The sequence below is a fragment of the Plasmodium coatneyi genome, chromosome 7 (assembly GCF_001680005.1).
Source record: "Plasmodium coatneyi strain Hackeri chromosome 7, complete sequence".
NCBI classification, from domain to species: Eukaryota; Apicomplexa; class Aconoidasida; order Haemosporida; family Plasmodiidae; genus Plasmodium; species Plasmodium coatneyi.
In genome coordinates this window covers 1,416,350-1,435,209 of record NC_033562.1, presented here as the reverse complement: position 1 = coordinate 1,435,209, position 18,860 = coordinate 1,416,350, and the positions used below count along the sequence as shown (strand labels likewise).

Below are 18,860 nucleotides of genomic sequence, written 5' to 3'. Positions count from 1 at the left end.
GTACACACACTGCCTACGCGTGTCTTAGGAAAGACAAAGGTTTCGTTAATTCATGCCAAGTGTACACACTACCTTTTTTTTTTTTTTTTTTTTTTTTAATATACTCTCTTTCGATTTTATTATACGAAATGTAAATAATAATTTAAAATGCAATAAACATGCCAAATTTTTACGAGCGAAAAATTGACAATAAGGACACTAACGCATCCACTTGCAAGCAGACAAAAAGGAGAAAAAAAAAAAAAAAAAACTAAATATTACATGTACAATTTTAAAAACAACAAAATTAAAGCTTCATGTCAACTCGATAGGAATCGTCCAAGTGAACATATTCACCAAAAAAAAAAAAAAAAAAAAAATACATATATATGTGTAAACATATATATTATTTGCCAGGGACAGAGAGAAAAAAAAAAAGTGATAGATCCCGCGCATGTGAAATGTTCCCCCCGATTCTTTGCGTCTCCGTTTTTGTGCTGCGTGATTCCTCTGAAGGGGTGCTAAACGCCTTCGCTGGTTCTACGTCTACCTTATAGGTTCCTTTCTAATTGCGCTTTTAAGTTACTATAACACTTCCGATGGTATTACATATAATGGCTAGCGGGGGATACTGAGAAAAAAAAAAAATTCAAACGGGAATACACACATATTTGTATATAAAAATATATATGTATACATATCCGCGCGCATAGCGAGGCACGTCGAAAAAACAGCCGTGCGTTCTTCCTACAAATAACTAATAATATAATTTGTTCCCAACGCTTGGCTCTTTTTTTCATGAACGTCCACGAACGTAAGGAAGCGCTCCGCATGGCGCCCCTATAGATTGGACAAGGCGCCTATATGCATATGTAATAAATCGCATTCATCACACGTGTCACATGCATCACGTTTATACCTTGCGATTCCTTCTGAAAGTGCCCTGACCTTACGGATTAGGAGGTAAAGACTCCTTTGACGACAAATTTGAAGTAGACCCCTTTTCCTCAGAGGCAGATTCACCAGGAGGCGGTTGGTTAAGAGACATCGTTGATTCGTAGAAATCGACTCCTTTTCTAAGTTTCGAAGCCTCCTTTCCTTTCATTCTTTTAAGGTTTTTTCCCATTGGTCCTAATTTTTGATTCATGCCTTTGGCCCCGGGTCTTATACCCTTGCTTCCGCCTGCAGTATGTCCCATCTTAGCAGCAGTGGGGGGGGAATGCGAAGAAACCGTTCCAACTCCTGCATTAGTCTGCTTTGGAGTTCCTATATATTTATATAACTCTAATTCTAGCTCCTTATTTTTATCCAACAGATTCACTTTTTCCTCATCTGGCACCAATTTCAAATACTCAGCTGTCTTCTTCTGCTGGTTTGAATCAACTCCTTCGGCACCTTCCTCCAACTCTTCAGCTATAGACTCCATGGAACCTTGTTCTGTCTCGAAAAAGATATCTTCTTTTCTGAATCCAATTCCATCGTTCGAATTGTCTAACTCGAGTGACTCGTCTGGTATTTCCTCTATTTTCGCCTTCTGCTGAGCGTCTGTACTGTTTAGGAATTCGTCGAAGGCGTACAGCACGTCGAAAACTGCAAATGGGGAGGAAAACGAAAAGTGCGCACGTAGGATTATACGCAGCATTACACGTACGATTATAGGTATGATTATACGTGGGGGGTTATTGTGCCAATGCACAAGCGTACGAAGTTATATATGCACGTATACCCATTGTTGAACTCCCCTCTAACTTACCCTTCCTCTTGTCAAACAAATCCTCATTTTCAAACTTCAAGTAAAAGGAACGCATCTTCATGTACCTGGGGTTCTTCATCAACGTCTTAATATTTTCTAAAATGCGATCTGCGATATTTGGGTGAATCATCTTGGACTTCAGAAGTTCAAACTGCTCCTTATGGTGGCAGAACAACTGCTCATAGTAGTACATGTTAATATACAGAACAGAAACGATAGAAAATAGGTAAAGAAGGAACTTCTCTGGATCTTTATTGTAGTAATAAACTAAAAATTCAATGATCGCATATTCAAAAAAGGGACTACTTGGATTGGAAGAAACTAAATTCGAGAGTCCCAAATATAATGACAAAAATGTCTCCGCTAGGTATATGTTTCGTCTGTACAGAACTGCCGGTACGTGCAAAACGGCTCTACCACATGCACGAGCATGCTTTATTGCATTTGGATTATCATATAAAAAGTTTCCTTTCAGGGTAGTTACACTTTTAAAAAATTTGTGTAAATACAGAGAGGTATATCTTGTTAACGATAGCATACTTTCCATATTTAAAAGTTGTCTTACAATGTTGAATGCCTCTACATGAGTTCCTATTAAAATACATTGTATACGGAATCCTTTATGTACATCCTCAAATTCTTTTTTACCTGATTTTTCCTTCTTCCCTTTCTTCAGGACCAACAATTCAATGATTTTGCAAATTTTCTGTGCAGCCACGCCTTTTACAACTTCGACTTCTAGGTCCAGGTTCAAACTCTTCTTCACCTTTTTACACTCGACTGCGTAATAGGGGGAGGGTGAAGAAAAAGAAGGATGGAACCTTTGAGCTATAAAATTCTCCATGCTATAGGCAAATTTTCCATAACAAACAAATATGCAATCACAAATGGAAGCAGCCCATGCACAATAACATTCAGATAATCACACAAAAAAAGAAGTAAACATTTTGCCCATTTTACTCTACACTTACTGTTACTCGTGTCACGTTTAAAGCTAAAATCGCTGATGTTGTGGCTTAATTCCTTCACTAAAAGGGAGGAGGGAAAGGGTGTGTATGTATGGGGGGGGTTGTCGTGCAAAAGAACAGATAAGATAATAACAATTGTGAATAAACTAGTTCTACTAACATAAAAGCAGCAAAAAAAATAAAATAATAAAATAACATGCAATAGGAAGTGAAAGTTGGAGGAAACCTTTCCCCCTTGCAGTTCTGATCGAACGGAAAGACTCTTAGCTATCTCCTCGCAACATTTTGCAACCTCCCGGTTGACGTATCCGGAAAATGCTCCGACATGGACACACATATTCACATTCACGCGTGTAACTCCCCTCCTGCTTACCCGAAACAGGACTGATTTGATTTCCCTTCTTCTTGAAAGCGTAAAAGAATCTATGAAGCTTGTCTGCGGATGGGAGCGAATAAAAAAAAAGGGGGGAAATACACATGAAAAATTTCTCCTATCCTATACAACTGTGCCCCGAATGAGAAACCCTCCCTTAAGCAAATGCGTAACAACTCCCATGTGTACATTCGCATTATCGTGCTAACCGAAAATACTGGAGGCAAAGTCACTCAGTTTGACGAGCCCCTGAGATTCCTCCATGTAGTGAGGACCCTTGGGTATTTGATCGAAGAAGGATAAAAACAATTTGTTCTTGCTGCTCAACACTTTAAAAACATCCACAGGAATATTACTATTGGGGTTCTTTATATCTCTAGGCTTGTATGTATTAAACAGAGGGAATCCCCACACGGATTTGGGTTTTACTAAATGTACGTCATCCCTGGTTAAAAATTTCTTAAAATTATCAACATACGGGTCTTTTAAAGCATCAAAAAGGAACAGTAAATGATCACAAAAGGTACCCTTTTCCTTACCAGCTATTCTTCTTTCACATAATTTTTTAATATAATTATCAAGACATTTTAAAACATTCGGTTGAGAATCACACTCTTTATGGTAATGTAATTTTAAATCATAAACTGGACAATTTATAAATACATCATTTGATCGTTCATTATCTAGGATATTTTTCAAGGCAACTTTTCTCTCTCCATCTTCCATAGCCTGATATAATTTTTTTAAAGCAGATATTGGGGATCCCACAGAACTTAAATATATTTTATATTCTTCTTGGTTTAACTGAAATGAGAGCATACCATCTTGGTCCTTCTGCTTAATGCTTGTTTCTACCAGAGGTGGCAAGATGCAGTATTTGTGAAATTCCTGTAGAGGAAAGGATGTGTACTTTGGAACGGGTTCTACATTCTCAAACGTGTATGAAAAATACACCTTCTCTTCCTTATCTAAATATTTCATCAATTCCTTCACATCTGGTTCTTCATATTTCCTCAAAAACTCCGATACCCACGATCTGTTCGCGCATGACGAAAGGTTGTGCTCCTTTTTATCTTTCAAATTCTTCGGGATAGTGAATGGTACCGACAGGTAATGCTCTATGAACCAGTAGAATTGCTCCGGCTCCCCGATGAAATCGAGGAAGGACTGGTGTAGGGGAAGGAAGAAGCAATTTCGGACGTGTGTTATTGCAAAGGTGAATATGCATGAGGAGATACTCGCGTATTTGTGTGCACGAACAGATGCATGCATGCGCAAGTGATGAAGGAAGCACTCGAAAAATATTTTCACAAGCGGCAGATACTTTCGTAATATTTCATCAACACGATGAGGACACCATTTTCTACACACTGTATCCACTCGAGCAGATGCTATTGCAGCGTCGTGTTCACGCGAAAAGGCCTACATTATTGTTACTTTTTCAGTTTCACTCATTTCATGCTTTTCACTCATTTCCGTCTCAAACATGTTTTGCTTACATTCGGATCGGGTCCATTGTCTCTGAGGTTGTAATACGCCACGAAGTTGCATTGTAAAAGATTCTTTAATTTTTTGTCCACAAATCCACTGAAATATTCTCGCCCTAACACTTAGGAAAAAAGGAAAAAGGAGCATGTTGTATATGGCAGAATTATCCATTATCCTACCAGAGCATGAGAAACGGTAAACGTAATCGTGCGTGTTTATAAACGCACGCACGCATTGTCTAAAACGTTGCTTTGGTGATCGCTCAAATTCGTGTGCTTTACCCTGAACAGATGATAGCGTTACCAGACAAGTTGTAAAAAGTGTAACAAAGAGCTTGCTTCGCATATTTCTCTCTTTTTTATTGCATCCTTGAAGAAAAAGGAAAAAAATAAATGATGATAATAATAAGGATAATAAATGCATAAATAAAAGGAGGAGTGGAGCGCATAACAGCAGAGTAACAGAGCAATGCGGGCCAAATAAGAAAGGGCGCATATTCATTTACCTATGTTAATTTATTTGGTACTATTTCTATTGCATAACGCACGTTAGCAAATTCTCTAACTTTGCTTTTTCCTCTCCTTATTTTGTTTGCTACTTTTTTCCTATCTGTGTTTCTTTACAACTCTTTGCAGTTACGGTGCTAACTTTTCGAAATATTAAAACTTGCTATGCTATTTCGTTTGGTTGTACTTTTTGTTTTAAAATTTAAAAAATCAATTATTAAAAAATTAAAGCATTCATAGTACTAAAGCAGATTCACATTATAACGAAAAATGTAAAAGATAAAAATGTGTACACGTATAATATGTCCACATGCACATACTATTCAAAAAATTCGCTAAGCGGGCAAATCTTTTGATACTGTTTCTGAGTGGACTTTTTCAAAGCAAAAAGTGCACACGAAAGTGTAGTATGTGTTTTTTAACTTTCGTTTATTGCGTGAAACGAAAAACTCAAATCTTAAAACCTAAAAAAAGTGTAAACGCAAATGTCCATTTTTCCTGCCATTGCGCATTGTGAACTTTATTTTGTGCTACATAATCATTATATTGTCATAATGCCATTTTATGAATATGAATATTTTTTTATTTTATTTTGATTTGATTTTTTTTTTTTTTTAGGAACGTTAAGCTTTTCCTGGATATTTCCAAAAATAAACGATGCGCAAATGTATCGCTAAAACCATATTATTTTTATTTTTTTGTTTAGATTATTTCAGTGAACTTTCTTTTTTTTTTGACCTTTCCTAACATTCATTCGGTATATGCGCATACTTAAGACAACCACATTAAACGTTGCACCTCTTCCGCTTCAACAGGGAAAGTATGCAATATATGTGCACCATGCACATGTGTACAATGTGTGCATATTCATATGGCCATCCTGTAAAGTTTGTTCAAAATGAGAGCTATAAAAAAATTTTCCCTTCTGTTTAATGCGTTAAAAATGCCCACTTGTTTTCGTAATTACCCATATCATCATATTTGCAATTTTTTAAAAAAAAAAAAAAGAAAAAATTAAATAATAATTTATAATGCACCATTATGCACCCTCGTGTAATTTGCAATAACTAAGAGAACGCTTGCCCCCCGAAGAAGAAAAAAAAAAAATTAGCGTAAACGGGTTGTTTTGTACATATGTGTATAATAAACCGATTTACATGCGTAACCGTTTGCGCGCAGAACTGTTTGTGCTTACAACCCATTAAGGGGGAATTAACTAAAGTGCCTCACAGATGGCAGTGACCATTTTCCAGATTGCCTGCCTAACCAAATTGACAGGTCGAACGGTTGAAAAAAAACTGCCTTTATAAAAAAAAAAAAAAAAAAGTGCACGGTCTTTTGCGCAACACGTGTACACCACTTTGTGTGTCACCGAGGAAAGAGTTGCCAAATGTCCATTTTCTGTTTTTCATAGAATGAATTAATTCGAACCAGCAGTAAGAGAAAATTACTTGCGTTCCTATTCATCACTTACGCCGTTTATACTTGTTCATTTTGTCCCTTTGGCCAATTTTGTAGAAAGACACACAACGAACAGACACCGCTTGGCCGCACCCCCAATTTGACTTTATTTGATTTTCCCTTACTTATACCTCATTTTTATCTAATTTTTAACTTATTTCATTTACCTCATTTTATTTTACCTCATTCTGCTTCACCCCATTTTACTTCACACCACTCAATGCTAAACGCCCAGCATTAGAGTCGCAAAAAAAGACAAATTAAAGCAACACGTTTGCAAAAATTGAGCCACGCGGCTACCCCTTTTTATCCCATAATTAACGAAATTCAATTGTGACATTTTCCAATTTCCCTCACTCATCTATTTAATTTAACAAGACGACATAAAAAGTAGTCATCTCAAATTAAAATTGTTCTAATGTGATTCAGCCACCATGTGTATTGTACACACATGCGTTCCTTTTTTACTTTTTCCTTTTTATACGAAAGAGTAAACATGTGCGCGCTGTACACTCTTCATTTGGCAAACTTTAATTAATTTTCATCTCATTTTTTTAACACACCTTTCGTTTGTAATTTTTCATTTCGGCAAGTTTATTCATTTTCGCCTTCCCCTTTTCTGCGCTGCTACGGTGTTGCCTTTATGGTTAGTGCCGCGTGCCCCTCCTGCTTAAGAATAGCAAAAAAAAAAAAAGCGCCCTCCATATGTTCTCTCTCAGGGCTATCAAACTGCGCTTACCCATTTTTGTGTGCTTTTAAAAACTACTCCCATGTTACACATGTTACACATGTTCCGCGCACAGCACTTGTCCTTATCTCCATTTTGCTAATTAACATTCCCCGTGCGGGAGAAAATGCCCTTAATTTTGTTAATGCCGCTATTTGTGTTTATCTTTTATTAGTTCCCTCTTTCTTGTTTCCTTCTCTTACAATTTTATTTGCGCTAATTTTGCGTATTCGCGCATTTGCGCATTTTGCAATAAGGTGGACGCACCTTTTTTTTTTTTTTTTACGCATGCTTTGCACCATTTTTCTCATTAAAAAAAAGAAGCGTTAATCTTGTAATGCATATGCATACGCATGTCCATACATCCGTTTTAATTTTCTTTGAATTCGCTTTAGGCTGAATTAATTAATTAAATAATTAGCCTGCTTCAGATAGTATGAGCATACGTATATGTATACACATACACTTATGCATGTATTTTTTCGTCCATTTTTACGATCATCAGATTGGCAGCACGAATTTTTAACGCATGCTAATTCCCGTTCGCATTATTTTTTTTTTTTTTTACACACCAAGAATGCCTGAGTAGGTCCATGCTGTATGCACGCGCTCGACGAGAGAACAACCCCTTTAGTTAAGCGCAAATCTTTTTGTTTTATATATCTGCTACGTAGTTATCATATAAAATAAGAAGACCCTTATGCCTTTTTGCGAGTAGCCGTTTTGCATTCCATGTGCCTTAGCGTAAAAAAAGGGGAAACTCACCATAGGTGGAAAAAAAATACACTCGTGCACAAGCATACACACATGTGCAACCCAGAATAGTACAGCAGACCATACCACCATACCGCACAGTCCACCCTCGTCAATCCATTTATTCCGCGGTGCCCCTTCCGACGTCCCGTCCCCCTCACAAACCTTTGACTTTTCACAACAGAAAATATTATAATGTATGACCTAGGAAATAAGCACAAATTTGATGTGAAAAAATGCATAAGGAAATATAGAGTATGCATACTTTTACACGTGCTCTTAGCCGGGCTGCAGTTACTTACGCCCCGCCCCTTCCTGTTTATATCCCATTTGTTGGTAGTAGTCATTGGGGTCGACTGCTTCTGCTCCTACTTATCGTTTAAGTACTTCTGCTTCACAGTTGTAAATATGATATGCGGGATTACTGACTCCATATGGCTACTCTTCAAGTGTATAGGCAAGAACCGGTTTAAGTGGTTAGACCCACAGCACTACTGGAAGATAATCAACGTCGATAACATCTTTTTGGAATTCTTCTCCACTGCGTTACACTACATGTTTGAAGAGAAAAAAACGGATGTCTCTACTCAAAATGTGCACAAGAAACATGAGTATATTAAAAACTTCTTTAAATTATTACCAGTCCAGAAAAAAACATATGCATGGAAAATTTACTTAGAACTATTCATTATCCTAGTTGGCATTTTCCTATATTTTATTGGCTCATATATCAGTTGGCAGCTCTACAAGTACACGTTAAATTATAACCAGAATGATTTATTGATAAGCAAATACCATTATGGTACCTTCCATGAAGAGAATAATAAAACCTCGCCTACCACGCAGAGTGAATTCATTCCCTTCATTGGACAGCCCTACCGAATATCAGACTTTTTGGAGAAAAATTAGCGCATCCTCTCGGTAATTTTGGAGCTTCACTTATTTGGGCGTACATGTAGTACTCCTAAGTGGATTCCCCCAATACATGCTAAAATTAACCCCCCTTTTTATGTGTTTATTTCCATCCCTTTTGCTTCTTCACCTGTAAAATGTTTCCAACAAACGTGTGTTAAATGGTGCTCCTTGTACCCTTCGTCCACTCCTTTCCGTTTATCTCTTTGATATAACCACCACACAGGTGTGTAGCCAAGGGCAACCATTAAATGTGCGTCTGTCTACCTTGTATTCTGCACACAATATATGTTAATTGCAAACATGGGAAAACCACGTTTGCATTCACACCTCAGCAGTAACGTCTCTCCTTCTGCACAGTTACCTCATTGTTTCTATGTCGAAACGACGTTTTCCTACTCCTGCACGTCACTAACACGTCTTTAGTTTTCTTTTAATTTTTGTTTAAAATGTGTTCATATTTAAAAGTACAATTTTGAAAAAAACTTTCTCACGCGTAAAAAACGTTTCCAAGTCAACACTTCACTGTGTGGGAGAAGTCTCCCTAATTAAAGGAAAAAAAGCGATATACTTTTTTATTTGAAAGAAAGGGTAATCGTGAAATTGCGCAGCCCAGAGGGGAAGAACCGTTGCAGTGGAACAGAAGGAAGAGACGCGGCCCTTTACACCCCCTTCCCTGTAAGAGTAAAAGTTAAAAGGTTCGTCTACCAATATAAACGCAACGCATTTAGGAAACGTCCCCCTAACAGATAATCACAGCGAAACGGTGCAGCGGTCTGCATCTGCCGGTAATTCAAAATACATACATGTGCAGAAAAATTATTCACGCATAGGTAGGTCTACCATCCGAACTGCTTAGAAGTTTCATGAGCCATTTTCTTCTTTCATTCCCCCTTATATTTGTACTACCTTAATATCGCGCCCTTTCCAAAATGGAGAAAAAAAAAAAAAAAAAAAAAAAACATCAATTGCGCATATTGCGGTGGAGTTATTTTTCGCCATATATATAGACAAAAAAAAAAAAAATTGCAGTTTAGAGAGAGTCTTAAAAGATGCTCCGTTTTTTTCTTCTTTTCTCCATTTCTTAAATGTATGAAAAAGGCTTCTCCAACTTCCCCCCCTAAGAGCGACTATATTTTGCTTGCTTCGATTCGCTACTAAAATGAGGCATACACACGTTTTCAAATGCATAGTTATACGCATATGTAGGCATATGTAGACATACGTGCATTGCTGCACCTCCTGCGCTGTGCCAATTTGTCCTGCTCTCTGGTCAATCTTAATTTGATATTATCGCACTGGATGAAGAGCCTACTACTTATGCACAACTCTGAAGAGACATATTTGTAATCGTAAAAAAAGTGCATTTTGTTTTTTTGGGGAGTCTTCCCTATTCTGTCTTCTGTTACTCTCTCTTTACAAATGTAAAGCCACATATTCGGATTTACGGTGTATGGACCTGCAAACTGAGTGGTAGTCCGACGCAGGCACAACTATGCTCGTCGCGATTTCCACAGGGGTGAATGTGGCAAAAAAACAGTCTAAAAAAAGTGACGCATAAAATCATCAGCAACGTGCCCCCAAACGAACAAAAGAGAGAACCATGCAGAGCGAACACACGTTGGACGAACCAGTAACGTTAAAGTTCTGCTACGGAATTAACGAATCGCTTAGCAGTGTGCACGTGATAAGGAAGCCACAACAGGAAGGAGACACGACCGGTGAATATGGAGATCCCCTCATTGTCTACAGCTCGGATAACAATATCGTCATAGTGGATGAAAAGAAGCAGCTCCTCTTTAGGGGACATGTTAACAAAATTTCAAAATTGATAAAAAGTTGTAACAATGAATTTATCGTTTCTTGCGATAAGGGAAAGGACTCTTTCATCATTTTGTGGAGGCTAAACCAGAACTGCTTAGTTCCTGTGAAGAAGTTTTTTTTTCACAGTTCTCATGAGCCCAAAAAGGGCACCGATGGGGAGGCATTCCAAAGGAAAAATAGTCCAAGTGATGTTAACAGCCCCAATGCGGGAACCCAGGAAGGAGTGAGTAATAGACACGGTGACATCACCCAAGCAGGGAACGTAGGATACGAGTGCGTGGACATAAGTTTTGACAACAGGTACATATGTGCACTGACGGAGAAGCAACTCTACACTAAGGGTAGTGAAAGAAACACACAGGGGGAATCAATCCAGCATAACAACACCCTGAGAAACAATACGAGTGCCGTTTTTTACCAAGAAGTCGTCATTTTCGACACGAATGGAGGGGAAGACAACATTGTGTGTAGAGACAAAATATACGGAAAGCAGAGTCAGGAGAAAATTCGATTCAATAAAAAGTACGAAATAATCTCCAACAGCAAATCCAAGTTATATATTTACAATTTTGTCAAGAAACATAGAACCATTACCCATTATAGTCCTTCCTTATACAAAAGTAACATAATAAATGAGCGCTTCATTTTTACGGAGACGTCATTTGTGGATAATTCCACAATGCTCCTAACAGGCACAACAAATGGTTACCTCATTGTCTGGGACTACAGTTCCATTTTTTTGAGTAAAACAAAACAGACTGTTAAACAGAGGGAATATCAAAAGTACCTAGAAATAAGAAAAGACATTCCAATAAATATTGTACAGAGTTATGGAAATTTTGTTATTTTAGGACTCAGTGATGGAAGCGTCCAGGTGTTTGATAAAGACCTTAAATGTTATGCATGGTTTGAGAATATCCATGTGGGGCAAATTAAATCCATATCCTTTGAGCTGTCTAATTTTGAGGAGGACTTCTTTGCATGGAACTCCTTCATCATATTCACTGAAAAAAACGTTATTAAGCAAATATACCCCTCCAGTTTTAATGACATCCACGGTGCACAACTGGGAACAGGCGAAAAACACACCCAGGGGAAAGTCACCACACCAAATGGTGCTAACAATTCACTGGAGCAGAAATCACAGACAGAGAATAAAGTGCTGCTTCACTTTGACAGCTCCTGCATCACCTGCATATGCACCAACCCAACTAGCCAAAAAAACGTCATATACATTGGGAATGAGAACGGGCTAATCGAAATCTTCGACTTTGACAAAAATGAAAAACTACACTCAATATGCTTGACATCCAAAGAAATCGTATCTATGCTTTTCAGCAACAGTGGAAGTATACTCTGCGTGGGATGCAAGTGCGGATTCATTCAGTTGATCAAAGCCGATAACCTGGAAATATTTTTCTCGAGCAGAGATATGAAATACCAAGTGACGTACCTGTACTTCAGTGAGGATGATAGAATCCTCATTTCTTCCTCCCGAAATGCTAATATGATCATTTATAAAAATGAGAATTGTGCTAATCCCTTCGACTGGAAGTTTGCCTACAGAATTGTTAACAATAATAATATCACATTCACCGATTTGAAAATCGTCAAACAAATTCACAAAAAAAATTATTACATCATTGTAGGCATAACGGACAACAGGTACATTATCTTCTATCATTACAACTTTTCCGAAAATAATGTCACCATATCGTATTTACCTGTAGAACAGATTTACGCCCCAACGTGCCTTTCGCAAAATCTGTACTTTTACGATAGACAAATATTATGCATCTGCAATGAAGCCTCCAAAATACGCTTCTTCGACTTGGAGACCAAAAAAATCGTAAAAACGGTGCACCTCCCGTTTAGGGAGAAAAACGTGAAAAAGTTTCTGCCCCTTACGGATTATGGGGAAGACGCTACTCCCATCCATGACACCCCTCACGGAAAGAACAAATCAACCGAACCAGCTAAACACAACCTGGAAAAAAACAACATCTTCCTCTTTGTGCTGAACGAAAAAATGATCGTGTTCACGCAAACCCCGATAGACGCAAACTGCTTCCGTTACATCGGGGTAATCGTCTCCAGTGGGACCATACAAAATGTCATTTCGAAAAATCAAAACATTTTCATACTGAGTAACAACAAAATCTTCTACTACCATATTAACGCTAACGTGTTAAAAAAAAACATAGAGGTGCAGAGCAACACTCTGCAAAATTTTATCGAACAAATTGGAGGAAAAACCAGCAACATGTACAAACAAATTATGGACTCCTTTTACTACTGTGAAATTCAAAAGAAAAAATTTCAACAAAAGAAGGAAAAGCATGATATCAAGAAATTGCTGAACATTCTGTCTATTGAATACATCTTCGCCTCTATCAATGTGTTCCTATCCAAATTTGAAATACAGAACATAATACAGGAGTATCACTTTTACTATAAGTACGTGCTTCCACTGCTGATGCAGGGCGGGGCTCCCGTCGGCGAATCCCTTTCCATGGCTGACGGTGTCACGCTGGTGAATTATAAGTCTGACGACGACCTCCTCCTGCAAAACGTCTTCTTCGTGCGGCCTCCGGGGGGCACGGGTAAGCACCGTCCCACGGCGCAGCAGTGAATATCGCGTAGCAATGTATATGGTGTGGCAGTCCATATATCGCACGCGTGTACCAAAAACTGCCTGAACGAAAGGTGCACCCCCCGTGTGAACACCTCATCACCGGCCCGACTCCCCCCTCGCAGATACCCAGGCACATTCCGACAAAGAGCTCCTCAGCGAAAGTTGCACAGACATCAATTCCAGTCAACAAAAAAGAAGGAACGAAAATGAGGAAGATAACCTGAGCCAAGCAAATCCAAGTGGTACGGACAACCCCCTCGAGGGGGATATCACAAAGGACTGCGAACATATATACTTCAACATTAATGCGTTTATTTATACCTACTTCAATTTCGCCACGGAGGAAGAAACAAATTTGGACCAAGTAATACAAAACATAGGAAACTATTACAAAGATAGCAATAAAAAGAAAAAAATTTCTTGTAGTGATTTTTTCGAGATGCTAGAAAATCACGGAGAAAGCATGGACCAAAATGAGTTCCAAAGAATTTTTCAAATTTTTACAAAAAGTGAGGAGTTCCTCGACGGTGAAGACATATTCGACTTGGATTTATTGAAGGACTTACTCAAGTAGGTCATCTACTGGCCCTTTAAAAATAGGAAACGATCAAGCACATATTTGGTACATATAAATATATATGTGTGTGTTGTTTCTACCCACCGGCCCGTTTCACATCTCCTGCCTGTCATCCTTCGGGAACTCTACATCCATTGTAAAGTCATACTCAATCGTTGGTATCACGCCAGAGACAAACTTCAAAAGGAAGAGAAGATACAGATCATGCCTTCGAAAAGGAGGAAGAAACACGTGGTGCATTTTTTATAATCTACCACTTCTTCATGTGCGTATATATATACATGCATTTCAATTTTTGCAGTACAGGAATGCACACCTGGGGGAGTACTTACCTCGGTTCCTTTCCCTCGCTCATCCAATTTTTTACAATGTTTAACATAGCTTCGGCGTGTCTGCAAGGGGGGGGTGTAAAAAATATTGTCCAAAGGATAAACACAAAAATAGAGGGTGGGAAAAAAAACAAATCATTCTTTTTTGGACTTCCCAACATACCTGCATGGATGGATAGATGCAGTCATTACGCCTGTGCACGGGTGGGGGTCATACTGCGAACAAAGGGATTAAAAGAATCGACCCAATACACATATATAGCACGTATACCGAGATGAAAACGGTAAAAAAAAAAAGAGGTTTCCCATTTCGCGTAGCACAAATAATTATTTGCAAATATATGTTCAAGTATTGGTATTTTCCCCTCACAGTGACCGTCTCGTAACTGTACTCTGCAGAGATGTCTTCAAAAATTTCCTCCGATTTTAGCGGGTGCCCATTCTGCGATGGAGGGAGGGGAGCGGCAATTTCGGGCAGCATTACCGCAAAAAATGCGTAACAACAGATGCGTTACAACAAATGTGTTACAAAAATGTGGAATGAGAAAAAATGGAACGCGAACTAGCCGCCCTCTCACTTCGTCATATCCAAACAGCCATATCCGGGGAGTTTCGTAATACTTGTCGTAGGTTATGCTCACATCATACGTGCGTATTTTCATAACGTCTGCGTGGTGGAGCAGTGAAGTGAGGGAAACGGGTTGATACACACGGGGGGGCATTTATTTCTTCCCAGCTTTTCCGCGCCATTGTTTAGACACACACATGGATTTATTTCTAAGTGAATCCTTTTCATATTACTTTCATTCTGCCCACCGTACGAATAAAGATCTGCGTGGTCCAGCGCGGCTGGGTCATCTTCCTGTGGAGAGAAAATAATGCATAGCTTCAAAGTTTGGGAAGGCACAAAAGAAGTTTTTCCCATAGGGAGTAAGCACCCAAATGTATATATATATTTGCCCTATGCACTATCTCATATGAGTAACCTTAATGAGGTCATAGTTTGGATCAAAGTGTGCGTCAAAATTATGTATGTCAATGGCTTCATCGTCTTCTTCCACCAAATCATCGTGGTGGTTATGGGTCTGGGCAGGTGGTAGGAAAAGTTTTATCGGGGTATGGGTGTATACATTGGGATACTTTTTTTTGTCCATATTGTCGTGGGTCATTATACACCACGTTTCTAATCTGCTCCTTATTTGTCTCTTTTCCTTTTCTATATTCTTACCTTTTCCTGTGGGGGCACACTTCTAGGGGGCGGCTCCAAGTCACACATGTCTGAAAAATGTGAAGAATTAAATTTGTCCGTCGGGAGAATTCAGGAATGGTGACTAAATTTAGGTGCCGTTCCTCCACTTGAGTAATCACTCGGCAGACATAACATGTGGATACGTGTCCATTTTTTATTTTCCCCCACGCTATCTTCATTCATTACAATCATCTATATCAGTGGCGTTGTTCTCCTCTTCGTAACTTGGAAGCAGCCAATCGTTTTCAACAGTTTTCTTAAAAAAGGCAATTGAAATATAAGCGCATGTAGTTCATTCGCAAAGAAAAGGAAAAATCGCATTAACTGATACACACACGTGTAGGTTTATTTTTTTATAATTCCCAAATTACCACATCGCGCATAATATAACTCAAGTCCTTAATTCTTTGTTTGCACGCCACATTTTTCGTTAAGAGGAATTGCTTCCCCTCCGGTAGATAGGGAACTCTCCGATTTTTATCTGCATCTTGCCTATAAAAAAAAAAGTGTGCACATATGGGATATCGGATTAGTGTACCTCCCCCTTTTGCCGCTCCTGGGAAGTAGTGTTGCCTGTTTCAATCAGTTCAGTCTTTCATTTAAAGTTCTTTTTTTTACCATTCCCATGTTCTAAACTTGTATACCAGAAAATCCCCCGCGTCCACAAACTCCGCTGGGGTTAGTGTCCCTAAAAATGGGTTGCAGGTGGGGATTGAAAAAGTGGCCCCACGTGAAGGAAGTACCTACTGGGCACCTTTTCTTCTCCCACTTTACAGTTCACGCTTTCGATGTCGCCTCAATGACGAAGCGATGGCCCCTCAGTACGACATCACTTTGACTGTTCACGAACCGAACAGACCCAAATCAAGGCATACCATTTTTAACAAATGAAGACGAGTATGTGATTGGCTTAAAATACGAGTACACCTTCCTATATGTATCTCCTATTTTATGCTTTACATTTATTGATTCGCTCATTCCAGGATGGTTGCTTTGGGAAAAATTGTGGTCTGTTTGTGAAGCGCCCCTTCGCACTAAAGCCCCTGTGGGGGGGAACAAGAACAGGAGCAAAATGGCATAAAATGGGCATAAAATGGGCATAAAATGGGCATAAAATGGGCATAAAATGGGCATAAAATGGGCATAAAATGGGCATAAAATGGGCATAAAATGGGTATAAAATTGGCGAGAACTTGAAAAGCAAATTAAAGGGAGACAGCCGAATGGGATTTTTTTTTCATCCTTTTCTTCGCTGTTTTGACCATCCCCCGCCTGGACGCACAATTTCATGTCATGAAAATGAACAATCAGATGAAATGATCGAGCTATGCATGCCAAGTTGTCATACCTGCTGTTTTTACAGCATTCCTTCTCCACCCTTAATTGGTGTTAAAAAGAGAAAAAGGAAAACAGGATCCTGTTGCCAATACGCTTTGAATGTGGTTAAAAATGTATTTACAACGTCGCGTGTTATTTATGACAGTATATGTTAGGTGCTACGTTTTTGTAACGCAATGCAGTGTACCCAACATGAAGGAAGGTTTTTACGAAATTATCTTCCGCAGCATATCTCAGCATAAGCCTATTTCAGGCGAGTTACAGAAAGGGAGTTGTAATTCGTTTAAGAAGGAAAACGGTTTAAAGGGGAAATTACAAATGGGATGGCGACCTAATGGAATGCTCAAAAAGGGTGTACAGTGCCCTAGCACGCTTTTGCCTGATCGCTTTTTCAGTTCCTTTTTTCAGTTCCTTTTTTTAGTTCCTTCTTTGACTCCCTTTATGAACTTCATGAAGAGCGACCCCTCAAGAGAAGCATTCGCAGGGAGTTCACCCCAAATCGACCAGATGTTCAGCACACCCACACATATACGCTAAAATATAAAAGTGTGCGTGTCCTCCAAGAATGTGTATTTTAAGCATTACACCTTGCACGGGAGCTTTGTGACTTCTTACCGATTTGTGTAGCTTACATATGGAGCATAAATGACACGCCCACGTAACTTAATCAGCATGGAAAAAGGCAAGCGCAGTGTTATTACAATTCAGTGTGGCATTATTTTGCTGATTCGTGCGGTGAAGGCAGCGTATCACCATAATAAAAATGGAGGAAGGAAATGATATTCTGTGCTATAGTTACGTATTGAAGAAAAAAAAAAATACAAAAAAAATTAACGCTTTTTCAGCATACATGTGCATTCTTTGAAAGCATGCCATTTGAAATATTTTTTCATGCCCTTTTGCGTGGAACCTTAATCACCCTACTCATTTATGTTTGAAGTTTCCCCACTTTGGTGCCATTACACTGTGTTACGCATGTATCCCTTTACATTCTTTCGGGAAAAACATATCATATATATAAGCAGCGCCCTTTCAGTTGACTTTTCCTAGTCCTACTTCAATTCATTCGCGTAGGTACTTGTCCTTTGTGAATGCATTACCTTTCGCCAAATCAGGGCATCGCAGGGGTGAATTATTTACATATATGCCTATGCGTGTTGCGCTTATTTACTGACGAAGCATTTGTGATTTTTCTTTTTTTTTTTTCCGCGTATAAGCGTCATACCTCTCTTCTTCGCGACGGAAAGGTGAATAAAACGCAGGGGTGTTCCAACATGAAAGCAAAAAAAAAAAAAAAAAAAAAGCTTCAAGGGAATCCCCCTCAAAAAAGCGGACATAAATTTATTTTTTACGAAGCACGTTGCAATATAGCTTCAAGTTCGCAAGTCACTGTGGCGCCGTACGTCACACTCAAACGATGCAATAATGCATATTATTATACATGTATAAATTATTTACCTTATTTGAATATACCCATTTATTTATGTACGCTGAGCAGCTGGCATTATTTGCCAACATATAGTTCGTGATGAAGTCGCTTTTTTTCTTTTACGCACAAAAGTATATTTTTTAAAAAATGATGTGAAAGAAAATAATTCTGCGACTTCGCCCGAGCCTTACAACATTGCCAGTTGAAAGTTTTTTTTTTTAAAATTACGAAATTCCTTCCTTTAAGAGATACGCGGGAAAGGAAAATTAAGCTGAACAGAAATAACGCCCAAATAGTGTGAACTTAAGCTATTTGAGCTGAAATGAACTGAATGCAGAGGAAGAACGTACAGTGTTATGCGGAAGCAAACGAATTCAAGAGGAAACAGAATAAAACTACGCATTGTGAAAATACAAAATTGTGAAGTCAAGGCGAAGGGATGTACCACGTTATGACGAGTGGGATGCATGTGATTAAGAGAATGTACTAAAGGCGCATGTACCAGTACGCACGGGGCATATGCATACATGCCTGCCATACATAATGCTGTGTATGCGTG

The 18,860-nt window shown here is 38.7% G+C and overlaps 4 protein-coding genes across 4 annotated transcripts; 2 read left to right on the top strand and 2 right to left on the bottom strand.

Annotated features, from left to right (window-relative positions):
- Positions 1–928: 928 nt before the first annotated feature.
- PCOAH_00018720 (Rhoptry protein) lies at positions 929–4,906 on the bottom strand (the record flags this gene model as incomplete). The annotated part of the gene is made up of 7 exons (XM_020058681.1): positions 929–1,569; positions 1,733–2,512; positions 2,704–2,760; positions 3,074–3,136; positions 3,283–4,240; positions 4,573–4,676; positions 4,843–4,906. 7 exons carry the CDS (start codon positions 4,904–4,906, stop codon positions 929–931), a joined length of 2,667 nt encoding a protein of 888 aa, XP_019914092.1.
- A 3,297-nt stretch (positions 4,907–8,203) lies between these two features.
- Positions 8,204–8,917, top strand: PCOAH_00018710 (Uncharacterized protein; the record flags this gene model as incomplete). Its single annotated transcript, XM_020058680.1, has 1 exon — positions 8,204–8,917. One exon carries the CDS (start codon positions 8,204–8,206, stop codon positions 8,915–8,917), a length of 714 nt encoding a protein of 237 aa, XP_019914030.1.
- A 1,606-nt stretch (positions 8,918–10,523) lies between these two features.
- Positions 10,524–13,953, top strand: PCOAH_00018700 (Uncharacterized protein; the record flags this gene model as incomplete). Its single annotated transcript, XM_020058679.1, has 2 exons — positions 10,524–13,347; positions 13,502–13,953. The coding sequence occupies 2 exons, from the start codon at positions 10,524–10,526 to the stop codon at positions 13,951–13,953; spliced, it is 3,276 nt and encodes a 1,091-aa protein (XP_019913918.1).
- A 96-nt stretch (positions 13,954–14,049) lies between these two features.
- PCOAH_00018690 (Autophagy-related protein 3) lies at positions 14,050–16,512 on the bottom strand (the record flags this gene model as incomplete). Its single annotated transcript, XM_020058678.1, has 12 exons — positions 14,050–14,164; positions 14,289–14,348; positions 14,449–14,501; positions 14,656–14,727; positions 14,864–14,952; positions 15,087–15,171; positions 15,272–15,370; positions 15,514–15,563; positions 15,721–15,790; positions 15,906–16,026; positions 16,153–16,222; positions 16,410–16,512. The coding sequence occupies 12 exons, from the start codon at positions 16,510–16,512 to the stop codon at positions 14,050–14,052; spliced, it is 987 nt and encodes a 328-aa protein (XP_019914166.1).
- Between the last annotated feature and the right edge of the window lie 2,348 nt (positions 16,513–18,860).